Source organism: Elephantulus edwardii, unplaced genomic scaffold (assembly GCF_000299155.1).
Source record: "Elephantulus edwardii isolate Elephantulus edwardi_28Jun2011 unplaced genomic scaffold, EleEdw1.0 scaffold00268, whole genome shotgun sequence".
NCBI lineage: Eukaryota > Metazoa > Chordata > Mammalia > Macroscelidea > Macroscelididae > Elephantulus > Elephantulus edwardii.
The window spans coordinates 2,485,370-2,498,033 of record NW_006400018.1 but is presented as its reverse complement, the minus strand read 5'-3'; the positions used below and the strand labels follow the sequence as shown (position 1 = coordinate 2,498,033).

Sequence of the window (12,664 nt, the reverse complement as noted above, 5' to 3'; positions counted from 1 at the left end):
CTCCATGTCTCTTTTTTACTTCACAGGATCAAAAAGATGACCACCTTAATTCTCCCCTGGCCACTAATCCCAGACTGACTCACTCCAGGCTCTGAACCCCCAGATCGTCGCCCCTGTTCAGCAGGAAGTAGCCCAAAGAAAGATACGTCGCCCTGTTGTATGACTAACAAGAGTCTAAGATGTTAGTCTGGGTAAAGAGAGCGAAAGAGAAGAATGAATAATTCAGAACCCAAATGCTGATGGCCTTGCTTGTTGCTGATAAGAAGAGAAAACGGCCTTGCCTGTCTGGTTAAGCCAGCAGGTGGCTCATAAATCAGAATGGAATGTCCCTCCCTAAAGACTCTGTTTATAAAAATCCTTCCCAGTAAGTTCACAGTGTGACTTCCCATTCTGCCTCTCCAGGATGAGGAACTCACCCAGGAGCTCCCCCGCCCCCCCCCTTTAATAAAGCTGCATTAAACTTTCTCTCTTCTCTCTGATTTCTTCCTTAGGTTCACTAACCTAACAGACATCATGCTTAGAAAATGACTCGATGGCACATAATAACATCCTAAGGTGCCCAAGCCTTTCTAAACCTTTACTTCCTCAAAAATGGGTTTCTTTCCTTCGTTTTTCAAACAGCAAGATGCCCTATTCCCCAGAATTTAGCCGCTAATCTCTGGCAAAACTAAGAGGCCAAACAAAAATTGGGCCCTGCTGCAATGCGCATGTGCCCCATGCTCCGCCCCTCGCCAATTGATCCGCGCCGGGTACCGTCCCTCCAGCCCGGCAGTATGCGGCTGTTCGTTACGTCATAGGAGGGCGCCGGAAGTGCGGGAGCTCGCGGACGGCACACGTGGGTTCAGCTTTGCAAAGTTTGTAGCTGAGCCATGAATACGCCGGTGAGACGCAGCCGGCGGCTGGAAGGCCTAAAGCCGGAGTCCCCCGGCAGCCCCACCCCAGCTTCGCGAGCGCGCCGGGCCCTGGCCGAGTTCTACTCGCACCCAGACGAAACGAAGGAACCCAGCCCCCCTCGGAGTCCTCTCAAACATCCGGGCCTGGGATCCCCCCGACGACAGGAGGAAACAAGCCCGGGGCCGCCCAGTCTCCAGCAGGATGCAGCACTCGGATCCCCCCGAAGGCAGCTAGAGCCGGACACAGGGTTACCCCAGAGTGGCCGCGATCCAGGCCCGGAGTCACCCCGAAGAGAGTCCGAGTCGAGCTCGAAATCTCCTTCTCATCAGACAGAGAACTCCGAGTTAGCCAAGAGTAAGGCGAAGCCGGACCAGGGGTCCCCTCACCGTCAGCCAGAACCAAGTGAGGACCCAAAGTTAAGTAAAAATAAGGAGCCAGGCCCAGCCTCCCCCCGACGTCAGCCAGAGCGAAGTGAAGATCCAGAGTTAGCCAAGAGTAAGGAGGAGCCGGGCTGGGGGTCCCCTCCGCGTCAAACAGAGCCTTTCGGGAGCCAGGGTGGATCCAACTCGGAATCGGCTCCGGGGTCTCCTCGACAACACCCGCAGCCCGTCCCCGGATCCCCAGAGCCATCCCCTGGCCAGCAAGCGACCGGTCCAGAGCCCTCGAGGCCACTCCAGGAACTGACACCTCACTTACCCGGCTCCCCCCCGGGTCACCACGAGCCCAGCAAGCTGACCTCGGCAGGGGAGGCAGTGCCAAGCGGTGTCCGGGCAAAGAAGCGAAAGAGTTCTTCAGTCCAGGCGCCAGCGTCCAAAACGCCAAAGAAGGAGGTGGAAGAGATTCTGATAATCCCGAAGGGGAAGCCCAAGTCGGGGAGAGTGTGGAAAGATCGCTCCAAAAAAAGGTAAGTGGGCACTGGATGGGCGGGGCTGGAACCATCAGTGGTGTTGGGAGACCTCCTGGACCCAGCTGCAGCCCGAGTTTTAGGAGCGGAGACAGCCCAAAGTTGTAAAGAAAAACGCCTCCTTTAACAGGGATGTCCCAAGAATAGATCATTTTAATCAGAATAGATATACAGGATGAGGTTTTGCTATTTCTGACAGAGACTGAGAACACTACTGTAGTAGCTTAGCATGGGATTGCTTGGGCTTGGTGTCTCCTTAGTCCCCACTGAGTAGTTTCCCATGTTTTCACTACTGTAAGGTCGCTGAGGAAAGACATAACCCAATTCAGACCAAGAAAGACAGTTTATTGAGGAGAAACTGCCGGGCTGGCTCTCAAGCAGAAAACCCACCCCCACTAAGAATTAGAGAGGGGGTTTGTATTCCTTTAGGAGGAACTTGGGGAAGGGGCTGCTCACAGATGAAAGTGAAGTGGGCTGGGGTCTCAGGTAACTATTTCTGGGAAAGGGGGTGGGGTAGTTTCACATCCTTGGCAGAAAAAGCACAGATGCTGCTTGCTTCCTGTGATTGGATTCTTTCAGTAGCCATGCTGGGAGATAGGGCTCTGCAGTTCTAATAACTACAGCAGAGATTGTAGATTTGAGAAGAGGCTTTCACTGTGGAGTGGAGAAAAACAGCCATTTTTAGAAGCAGGATCTTTGAGGTGGTTGGGGAAAAAAATACATGAAATTGTTTTCTACAGATTAGAATGTAAACACAAGTCCCCCGTGCTTACCCTCCTGACCGGAAAATTTGACCTTGGCTGTGTTGTGAAGTGCTGGTGCCCTGGGATCCTGGGGAGGGTATCCTGATGCTGATTTCTTTGATGTCTTTCCTTCTGGGGCTTCTCTGACCTCTCCTGCAGCACCACATTTGTGTATTCATTCAGTAGAGAGCCTCTCTGGTTTTGAAGACAGCCAGCCATCACTTTATTACTTTTTTTCCCTACTAGTTTGCTTACAGATTTCAAATACAAATTTGAACAAATTCTTTCAATTTCCCTCACAGCCCCCATCAAATTGTACAACCCAATAATTAACCCCCCTCCCCCTGCAGATCCACATCCCTCTGCTTCCAGCCTCTCCCACCCCTCCTGGATCCTTATACTCATTGTACAATAATGGTCTTATACAGTATTTATCCTTATGGGACTGAGTTAGTTCACTTAGCATAATGCTCTCCAGTCCCTCCCAAGTTAGGTAATAATTTTCAAAGTTACTGAGCCTGCTGGGTTGGGTTTTGTCCCCTAGTCATTAGGCTTTGTGATAAAAATTACTGCAGATCATTGGTTAAGTACCACCCTGTTGTTGCTGCCATAGGACCAGCACCCCAATTTAATGAGAACCCCCATGCACAACGAGGCAGAAATGCTTCTGGCTCCTATACCATTCCCGTGATTGGTTGCTTATGGACCATTGTTATCCATAAGGTTTTCATGGACTGATTTTTTTTTTTTTTTAAGATTGCCAGGCCTTTCTTCCTAGACTTAGCATTCCACTGAAATCTGTCCAGCATCAAAGCAACAGATTAAAACTTCCACTAACCAGTGGATGGTGGCTGCCCTTGAAGTGCTTCTGAGTAGGATCCAAACCTGGATGTCCTGTATGAGAGCTGAGAATTCTCCTGCTGTGTTAGTGCTTTAGTAGAGATAGGCCAGAGTAAGGGCCTTGTGAACAGAGGGGACAGCTCACGTCCTCACGTTTAATCTGCACATCAGCCCTAACAGCCCTGTTTTTATAGGAGGAAACAAGGCTCAGGGAGGCTAAATGAGTGGTGGGTGCAAGACCTGAGCACACATCAGATTCAAGACTGCAGCTTTGTGCATTCCCTGGGGCCCACTCTGAATTTGCAGCCCTCTTATGGGCAGGCACAAGGTCTTCCTTCTGTCTAGGCCAAAGGCATAGTGCTGTGTATAGTCAAGTTGGAACCAACCCATAGCTGACCCTCCAGCAGGGTTTTAGAGGCAGTTAATAGCACAGAAGAAGATTGCCCATCTTTCTCCATGAAAGACATAGTAACTGTCAGTAAATACATGTTGAATGAAAGCACAAAGAGATTCATCTGAAGAAAGATTTGAGGCTTCCAGGAAGGAGCCCATTTTCCTTCTACCTAATGGGGAGTGTGGACAGTCCCCACAGGAATGTGGGGTCAGAGGTGATTTTTATCACTTTCCCTGGCTTCCAACTCTGCCAGGCTTTGTTCTGGGCCTTTTTTAGACATATGATGTTTGTTAACTACGCACAGATCCATTCTTAATGACTTCGTGTGGCAGAGTATTGCTGCCCCGTGGGGTAAAGAGTTCTTGGCTGTACTCTTTATGGAGGCAGAAAACGAGAGCGTTCTCTCAAGGATCTGGTAGGTGAGTTTGAACTGCTTTCCTTTCACTTAGCAGCCTAGTGTTTAGCTGTTGTGCCACCAGGACGTTTTGTGCTATTTAACACTATTTAACCCCAACTCTTTTACCCCAACTCTTTGTTGTCAAGTCAGTTCTAATTTATGGTGACTTTAAGATTATTCATTGGCTCCATAGAGTTTCCAAGGCTTTAGTTTTTACAGAAGCAGTTGACATTTTTTTCCCCTGGAGTAGCTGGTAGATTTGAACCACCAGCCTTAGATTTATGAGCTGAGTGGGGTTTTTTTTCTTGGGTTGTTTTTTTTTTTTTTTAAATTGAGATTTTAATGACAGTTTATAGAGAACTTGGATTTCCATTCATTCATTGTTGCACATTTTCCTCCCTGCATCCCCTCCCCTCCAGTTCACTTTTCTCTTTGGAAAAAAAAATTCTTTCATTCTTATATAGTGTGCCCCCACCCCCAAATCCACTTTACTATTCAGCTCTTATTCTGAACTCTTGTCATACCAATAATACCTAGTCATTTATTCTTTTTATACAGTTCTCTCCATGTTTCAATGCCGTATACATTATTTATCCCCTCTTTTCTTCGTTTCCCCCCAAGCCCCCTTGTCAGTTCTATTTTATAACAGTGGAATTATGCAGTATTTGTCCTTTTGTGACAGATATTTCACTCAGCATAATGTCCTGTGTTGTTGTTGATTGTCTTCAAGTCGAGCATGACTCATAGCCACCCTAAGAACAAAAGGCTGAAGCCCTTCTACAATTATCAACATTTATCAAAGTTCAGAGGGTTTCCGGAGGCATGTTATTTAGGAAGTGGATGCCACTCCTGCTTACAAACCTGTCATGGTATGTTATTGTTTTTATATACCATTGAGTTGCTTGTGACCCTATGTACATCAGCTCTGAATGCTTCCCTGTCCTGAGCCAGTCTTACTAACTCGGATCATCCCATCACCAACCCCATCGTCCCAATTGCTGTATCAATCCATCTCACCCTGGGTCTCCCTCTCCTGCGCTTTCTGTCCTCCCTTCTGAGCATGATGTCCTTTTCCAAGGACCGCTCTCTCCTGGCCACGTGCCCAAACTAAGTGAGGCAGAGCTTCAAAATCCTATCCTCCGAGGAAAGACTTGACTTCACCCTCTCCAAGACAGACCTATTTGTATTCTTGGCAGTCCATGGTATGTTCAAGACTTCTCCAGCAGCACAGTCCAAAGGCATCTGTTCTTCTCTGTCATCTTTAGTCGTTGTCCAGCTCTCTGAAGCATGTCCTCCATGGTCACCCATTTTGTATAATAGCCCATGAGTTCCTTGTTTTTCAGTGCTGCATAATATTCCATTGTGTGGCTATATCACAGCTTCTATCCATTCATTGATGGGCACTTGAGTTGTTTCCAGCTCTTTGCTATTGTGAACAAAGCAGCAATAAACATGGGTGTGCATATATCTGCTTGGGGGGCAGTTCTGGTTTTTTTAGGGTGTGTATTCCCAGTAGTGGAATTGCTGGGTCAAATGGTATTTCTGCTTCCAACTTCTTGAGAAAGTGCCATACTGCCTGCCTTAGTGGTTGCACCATTTTACACTCCCACCAACAGTGAATAAGGGTTCTAGTTTCTCCACAACCTTGCCAACCTTTATTGTGTGCTGCTCTGTTGTATTTTGCTATTCTTACTGGGGTGAGATGATATCCCATAGTTGTTTTGATTTGCATCTCTCTTAGAGCTACGGATTTTGAACATTTCTTCATGTGCTTGTTCAACATCTAATTGTCTTCTTTGGTGAAGTGTCTGTTCATATCTTGTGCCCATTTTGCAGTTGGGTTGTTTACCTTTTTCTTGTTATGGTGCTCGAGTATTCTATAAATTCTAGATGTAAGTCCCTTAACAGACATGTCATTACCAAATATTCTTTCCCAGTCTGTGGCTTCCTTTTTAACTCTTTTGGAGAAGTTTTTGGATATCCATAGGGATTTGATTCTTAGAAGATCCCATTCATCTATTTTATCCTCTCCTGGTTGTAGGTTTTTCAGGATGCTTGGAAGACTGTTCATGTTGTGGATTAGGGCTTCTAGGGTTTTTCCAAGCTTTTCTCTAATGAAGTTTATAGTCCTTGGTTTTAGTCCTAGGTCCTTGATCCACTTTGAGTTGGATTTTGTGTCTGGTGTGAGGTGTGAGTCTTGGCTTGAGTTTTCTGAAGATGGTTTTCCAATTTTTATCAGCTGAGTTTTTGTGGGTGTTTTTTTTGAGGGGGGGTGTTGTTTTGTCCACTGTGCAACTCACCAGGCCTCTTGTAATAATAATCACATCAGCTGTTACCACGTGCCTGTCACCCAGGCCCCAAGCTGAATGCCTTCCTCACTGTTGTTGTTACGTGCCATCAAGTTGCCTGCGACCCTCTGCACAGCAGCTCTGAAGCCTGCCCTGTCCTGAGCCAGTTTTCACTGATTGCAGTACATCAACCCCCATTGTCCCAGTTACTGTATCAGTTCATCTCATATGAGATCTTCCTCCCTTGCACTGTCCCTAATCCGCGGCAAAGAACTTAACTTCAGTTTTGTAAAGCACAGTGTCACTTTGAAAACTAATGTGTGCTTGACCCGATCCATGGAGTTCTCAGTCATCATATATGTCTGTGAAGTCTGGACAGTGAATAAGGAAGACTGAAAGACAGTTGATGCCTTTGAATCATTGTGTTGGCAGAGAATATTGACTACATTGTGGACTGCCAGAAGGGGCAAGTCTGTCTTGGAGGAAGGACAGCCAGAATGCTCCATATTAACTGGGATGGGGAGACTTCATCTCATAGACTGTGGACATGTTAACTGGGATTCCTGGGGAAAGTAGAGGGTCAGCAACAGTCAGGAAGACCCTCCAGGAGATAGATTGACACACAGTGGCTGCAACAAAAATAGCACTGATTCTTTCTTTTTTGTCTTGGTGTGTACCAAATTGGATCTGACTGTCACAGCAGATTTCCTCTCCTCCTCCAGCAGAGCATGATTCAAACTGCGTGCCTTCGGGATTGCAGCGCAGCTTCTTGCCACGAGGCCACCAGAGCTCCCAGTAGCAAGGATTTTAGATGGAGTAGGGCTGGCGGTGTTCGGTCTGCTGTCCATGGGGTCACTATGAGTTACGGCTGACTGGCCACAATAGTCTTTAGAAACCACTAAGTGTAAGATGCTGAGACTCAGAGTCATAAGTCACCAGTTAAAGATTTTGGATACGGGCACCGTACCCCCTTGCTCTTGTCCCAGGAAGAATGATGGGGCCACGTAGAACCAGACACAGAATTGGCACAGGCACCCAGGCAAGGAGAGGGTGATGAGCAGAGTGAGTGTGGAAGTTGGGGCCCCCGTGCTTAGGCCACACAGGGAAGGGAGCTGCTCCCTGAGCGAGAGGGAGCTGAGAAGGGGGCTCCGAGGGGGAAACGGAGGAGCAGTTGCTGGGACCAAAGAGGAAGATGTAGGTCAAGACCCAAAAGTGAGAGGAGGAAGGTATTCTGTCTCAGCTTCCCCATCCCAGGTGCCCTGACTTCCTGTTGCTCACACAGTCCATGCCCCAGACTCTGTAGGCAGAGACACCAGGCCCTGCAGGCCCACCCTCCTCTCCCCTCCTCTCCTGTCCCCTCCTGGTTCCCATGCTGACCTCTCTCTCCCCTCCAATACCTGGTGCTCCTGCCACCTCAGGGTCTCACACTTTCTGTCCCTTCCCAAACACCTGCCCTGGCCTGGCTCTGCTCATCTTTCTGGCCCAGTCTCAATGCCACCCTCAGAAAGCCCTCTCTCTCTGCTTCAACCAAGATTAAGTCCTGTGTGATACACACAACTAAGGCTCCGCTGCTGACTGAAAGGTCGGAAGTTCTCATCCACCTAGAGGCACTTGGGAAGAGAGTCCCCCAAAACCAGAGACCTGTGTGGAGCATGGTTCACGCTCACACACAGTTGCCGTGAATCAGAAGTCACTGGCCAGGGGCCGGGTTCATACGCTGTCACTGCCTGTGCTTCACTTTTTAGTCACCACCATTCACAAACAGAGTCGTTTATTTGTGTGATTCTTGCCGACTGCCTATCTTCCCCTGCGCCAGCGGCTTCCTGAGCGTGGGCACGTGGCTCGTGTGGTGAGACCCCCAAGCCCAGCACGTGGCAGCGGGCAGGCACTCGGCTGAACAAGGAGAGAAAGAATGAGGCCGGGAGTTGGCTGAGCTCTGTTGCACCTAGAGTCCATCTGAGTCTTAGGCACCTTGACAGCACCTAACAACCACAGTGAAGCCATGCGGGGACTGAGGCTCGGGGATTTGTCCGAGTCACACATGTGCTGAGCCTGTCCTCCTCCAAGTCTCTAAGGAAAACCAGTGCTGGGAACCACTCTGCCCCTTTCCTTAGCCACCAGCCACATATGGTTATTGAAATGTCAGTAGACTGACATTAACCATGCTGCAGACTCTCCTCTGTGATTCAGAGACTGAGTATTCGCTCATTATCAGGCCCTTGGGGATAACATGGTGCTAGGGTCAGAGCAGCAGGCAGAGTGGTGGGGAGGCCCTTTGCCAGGCTGAGGGCAGACAGGCCCGGCGTCGGGGTCAGGGCCCTCCCTGTGTCCCTTCACCCACACTTCCAGGCTGGCGTCGGGGTCAGGGCCCTCCCTGTGTCCCTTCACCCACACTTCCAGGCTGGCGTCGGGGTCAGGGCCCTCCCTGTGTCCCTTGACCCACACTTCCAGGCTGAGGGCAGGCAGGCCTGGCATCAGGGTCAGGGCCCTCTCCATGTCCATTCACCCACACTCCCAAGCCTCCAGCATGAGGAGAGAAGGCGCCAGAAGAGCAGTGGTGGGGGCCGGCTCTGCCCAGCCTGGACCAGGCTTCTGGAGGGCAGGCAGAACCAGCCGACTTGCCGGGCAGTTCGGGCACCGTGTGATGGATGGGATAAACAGGAGCTCTCTCAGGGGTCGCCACACTGTCCCGGAGAGTGTAAAGGACTCTAGAAGGCGATCTCTGAGGAGACTTGGGGTTTAACAGGAGAAAAGAAGGCCCTTTGGACACCCACACAGGCTCATCCAGGTGAAAGAAACGATGACCAGCACGTGAATGCCACCAGGAGATGGTGTTTGCATTTTGGTTTTGTTTGTTTTTGTGGGTGGGAATAATCCAAACTTCACAGAGAGAGAGAATCGTTCACTGGACCCCTATATTGCCATCACCGAGTCTGGATGGCACCTAGTTGGTTGGAGTTTAACCAGAAGGTTGGAATTTCAAACCCACCCAGAGGCATCGGCCCAGCTGTGGGGCAGACACGACCCTTGCAGAGTTGGTGCTAAGCCTCCCTGCAGTTCTCAGATGGAGTGGCCGCTCTGAGTGCAGGGAGGGGGTGCTCCATCCCCGGAGGTATCACGCATCAAGCAGGCGGGGGCACGTAAACAGCCGAGAAGCAGTAGGGTCAGTCTGCCCTGCCCGGGTCAGTCAGGGTAGGTCAGTTTCCGCAGCTCCCACAGACTGCCTGCCAGGAAGCTGGCAGAAGACTCGCTCAGGCGGGAGCTGAGAGGCCCGAGAGCCCCCAGCCCCCCATGAACAGCCAGCCCTGCCCTCCAGGTTCTCCCAGATGGTTCAGGACAAGCCCCTGCGCACATCCTGGCAGCGGAAGATGAAGGAGCGGCAGGAGAGGAAAGTGGCCAAGGACTTTGCCCGGCACCTGGAGGAGGAGAAGCAGAGGCGCCGCCAGGTGAGGGGAGATGTTTCAGGACGTGCCCGGGAGGAGGCTGCCATGGCCAGGGGATGTTCTTGAACATGAGAACCTGCAAGGTTGCTGGTGTGGTCTGAGCGCTAGGAGGAGGATCAGGGCTGTGATTGCCAGCCGCTGACATTGTCCAGTGCTGGCACCAGGGTGATAGTGCCCAGGAGAAGGCCTTGGTGGTTCTCGCTGGTGACAGGAACAGTCAGTGAAAAAGGCATCGAGGACCAGCTTAGGGTTCGGGGTACAGACCGGAAGGCCACATCCCCAGGATTCTCACTGTCATTCTCCAGGATGCTCAGGCATCATCGAAGTGATGGCCCCTCACCTTTCGTCACCTATTCCCCAACTCCTGCCCCAGGGCCAGAGGTGCCCCCAGAGGCCTACACCCCCTAGCCCCAACCCTGTGAAGGCCGCAGCTCTGTCCTCTTGCAGAGACCCTGGCAGGCAGCCCCCAAGAGTGAGGTGAGAGGGGTGGTCAGTGACTCCCCCTGCCCGGGGTCAGGGCCATCTGTGTGCTAGGATCTTGGGGCGAGGGGGGGCAGTGGACCAGTAGTGAGGCAGCTCTTCCTCGGCCTCCCCACTGCCACTCGGTCACCGCCCAGTGGACTGGGGTCACCTTGTTTGAGACCATATCTCTCTTCCTGTGTGGCCGCCCTCTTGGGCAAGGTAGAGCTGTCTTCTCACCAGGGCCTCCCAGGCCTCACTTCTCCTTTCTCCCCAGGGGCCTGGGACACCCTCTACTCTAATGTCCCCACCCTGCCCCTCCTATGGCCACTACCATCCAGCAGATGGTCCCCAGGTGGCCTGTCTCTAGACTCAGGCCTGAGCGTGCCTGCTGGGCCACGTGCACCGCAGAGCCCCCTACACAACGTACACACTCGGGTCACCCTCGGAGTAGGCACCATGACTGGTTCATTTTAAAGATGAGGATAGAGGATCAGAGAGGAAGAACCATTTTCCAAGGTCACCCATTTAGGAAGGAAGTAGCAGTGTCAGGATTTGAACGCATACTAGTTAGCCCAGACCCACACCCTCTTCTGCAGCCCAGCCCTCACCCTTGGCCTTGTGTGGATTCAAGGGGGGAGCAGGGGGCCCAGCGTGTCTTTCCTGATGATGACATGGGGAGGTGAGAAGGTCCAGATCTGGGTGCGCCCACTCCTGCCCTCAGCTGCCTGTTCTTGTCAGGAGCTTTCCAGCTGAGTGAACCCTGGTGCCATCCCTCCCCAGAGCTCGCATGGCCCTCAGACACCCCAGACCAGGAAGTGGGCCTTCCCCAGCCCTTCCTCAAGGCTCCTCTGTGCCTGAGAGACTAGGGCTTCCTGACTCAACACTCTTTCCCCATATGTCCTGCTCAGGAGAAGAAAGAGCGCCGGGCGGAGAACCTGAGGAGGCGGCTTGAGAACGAGCGAAAGGCAGAGGTGGTCCAAGTGGTAAGTGTCTCATCACATCTCGTGGGAGTTGGAACCCCACCAGGCCTCTTGTGTGGTCAGTGTGCTCACATCCCCAGACTAACGCACACCCTTCACTCCCACCAGATCCGGAACCCCGCCAAGATCAAGCGGGCAAAGAAGAAGCAGCTGCGGGCCATCGAGAAGCGAGACACCCTGGCCCTGCTGCAGAAGCAGCCGCCCCAGCGACCAGCGGCCAAGCTCTGACCTCACGATGGCCTGAGGCCTTCCATAACCAGTCCCCGTGTGAGACAGTGCCCCCTCAGGCCACTGCTCACGTGCCCTTCCTTGGTGCGCCTGCCAGCTCACAGCTCCAGAGCAGACACCTCAGCTCAGATGGGTGCCCAAGCCTTTTGGGGCCTTGTGGACAGGCTCACAGAGGGGCTGATGGAGGGAAAGGCTTCCGCTTCCCCCACCCCCAGCCCTTCTCCAAGTGCCTTCAAACCAGGAGCAGCACGTGCTTCTGGTTTCTCAAGCTGGTGACTGATTGTGACTCCTCAGCCTTGTGTGTCCAGTCTTGCGGTCACAGCCTCAACCAGCTCTCTCACAGCTCACTGCTCTGGGTACCTCTGCACCCCAGGGAGCGGAACTCGACCCCCACTTTCCCCCAGAGCATTTAAAATGGGGAGGCAGCAGGGAGTGGGCATCTCTCTGTGACATCCTCTCCCATGTCGGGAGTCCACAGCAGCCCCAGAGATATGACCAACTCATGACCATTGGACTACAGAAGTTAATTTATTGAATGCCAGTCGAGAGTAGGTGTGATTCTGGATCCCAGGAGACACAAATCCCTGCCCTCAGGGAGCATCGTTCCTACGGCAAACACAATAAACAAATGCTCTGTCCGGGGGTCTGATGAGAATGTGCTGGAGTCGGGGACAGCAGGCGGCTGGGGAAGGGGGCATGGTGTTCATCGGAGTCTGAGCAGGGGTAGTTTCCTGGCTCCTCAGTGGCCCTACGGCTCTGGGAGTGAGCCAGCCCAGCCTAGGGGGGAACGAAGAACCCAAACCCAGATCCCAAGAGAGACCAGTTTCTAATCCCAACTCATCCACTGAGGCACTCAGCAAACACTGGTCCCAGTCACCAGGTGGGCCAGGCTCTGGGTTGCAGTCTCTACCCCAAGTCTACGGTTTGGGGCAACCTGGAATAGATGGTGCAAAACAGGTTGGGGTGACCTACACTAGGAGATCTCAGGCACTCTCATCTACATCCTGGGGGGTTAAGAGTGCCCCACAGATTGAGGGATCTGAGCCCTGCCCAGAGGACTCTCCAGACCTGCACAGGCTAGAGGCCAGGTT

At 52.0% G+C, this 12,664-nt stretch overlaps 1 protein-coding gene across 1 annotated transcript; it reads left to right on the top strand.

The window, feature by feature from the left end:
• The first annotated feature begins 869 nt into the window (after positions 1-869).
• On the top strand, positions 870-11,573 carry CCDC86 (coiled-coil domain containing 86). The gene is made up of 5 exons (XM_006899847.1): positions 870-1,200; positions 1,333-1,798; positions 9,777-9,906; positions 11,274-11,348; positions 11,454-11,573. The coding sequence occupies exons 1-5, from the start codon at positions 870-872 to the stop codon at positions 11,571-11,573; spliced, it is 1,122 nt and encodes a 373-aa protein (XP_006899909.1).
• The last annotated feature ends 1,091 nt before the right edge of the window (positions 11,574-12,664 follow it).

What these genes read in the sequence shown, in the direction of transcription:
- CCDC86 (XM_006899847.1), top strand. Translation starts at nt 870, where the DNA reads ATGAATACGCCGGTGAGACGCAGCCGGCGGCTGGAAGGCCTAAAGCCG. An exon ending in CCGAAGAGAGTCCGAGTCGA is followed by an intron (nt 1,201 to 1,332) that starts GCTCGAAATCTC and finishes ATAAGGAGCCAG; the next exon opens with GCCCAGCCTCCCCCCGACGT. An exon ending in AGAAGCAGAGGCGCCGCCAG is followed by an intron (nt 9,907 to 11,273) that starts GTGAGGGGAGAT and finishes TGTCCTGCTCAG; the next exon opens with GAGAAGAAAGAGCGCCGGGC.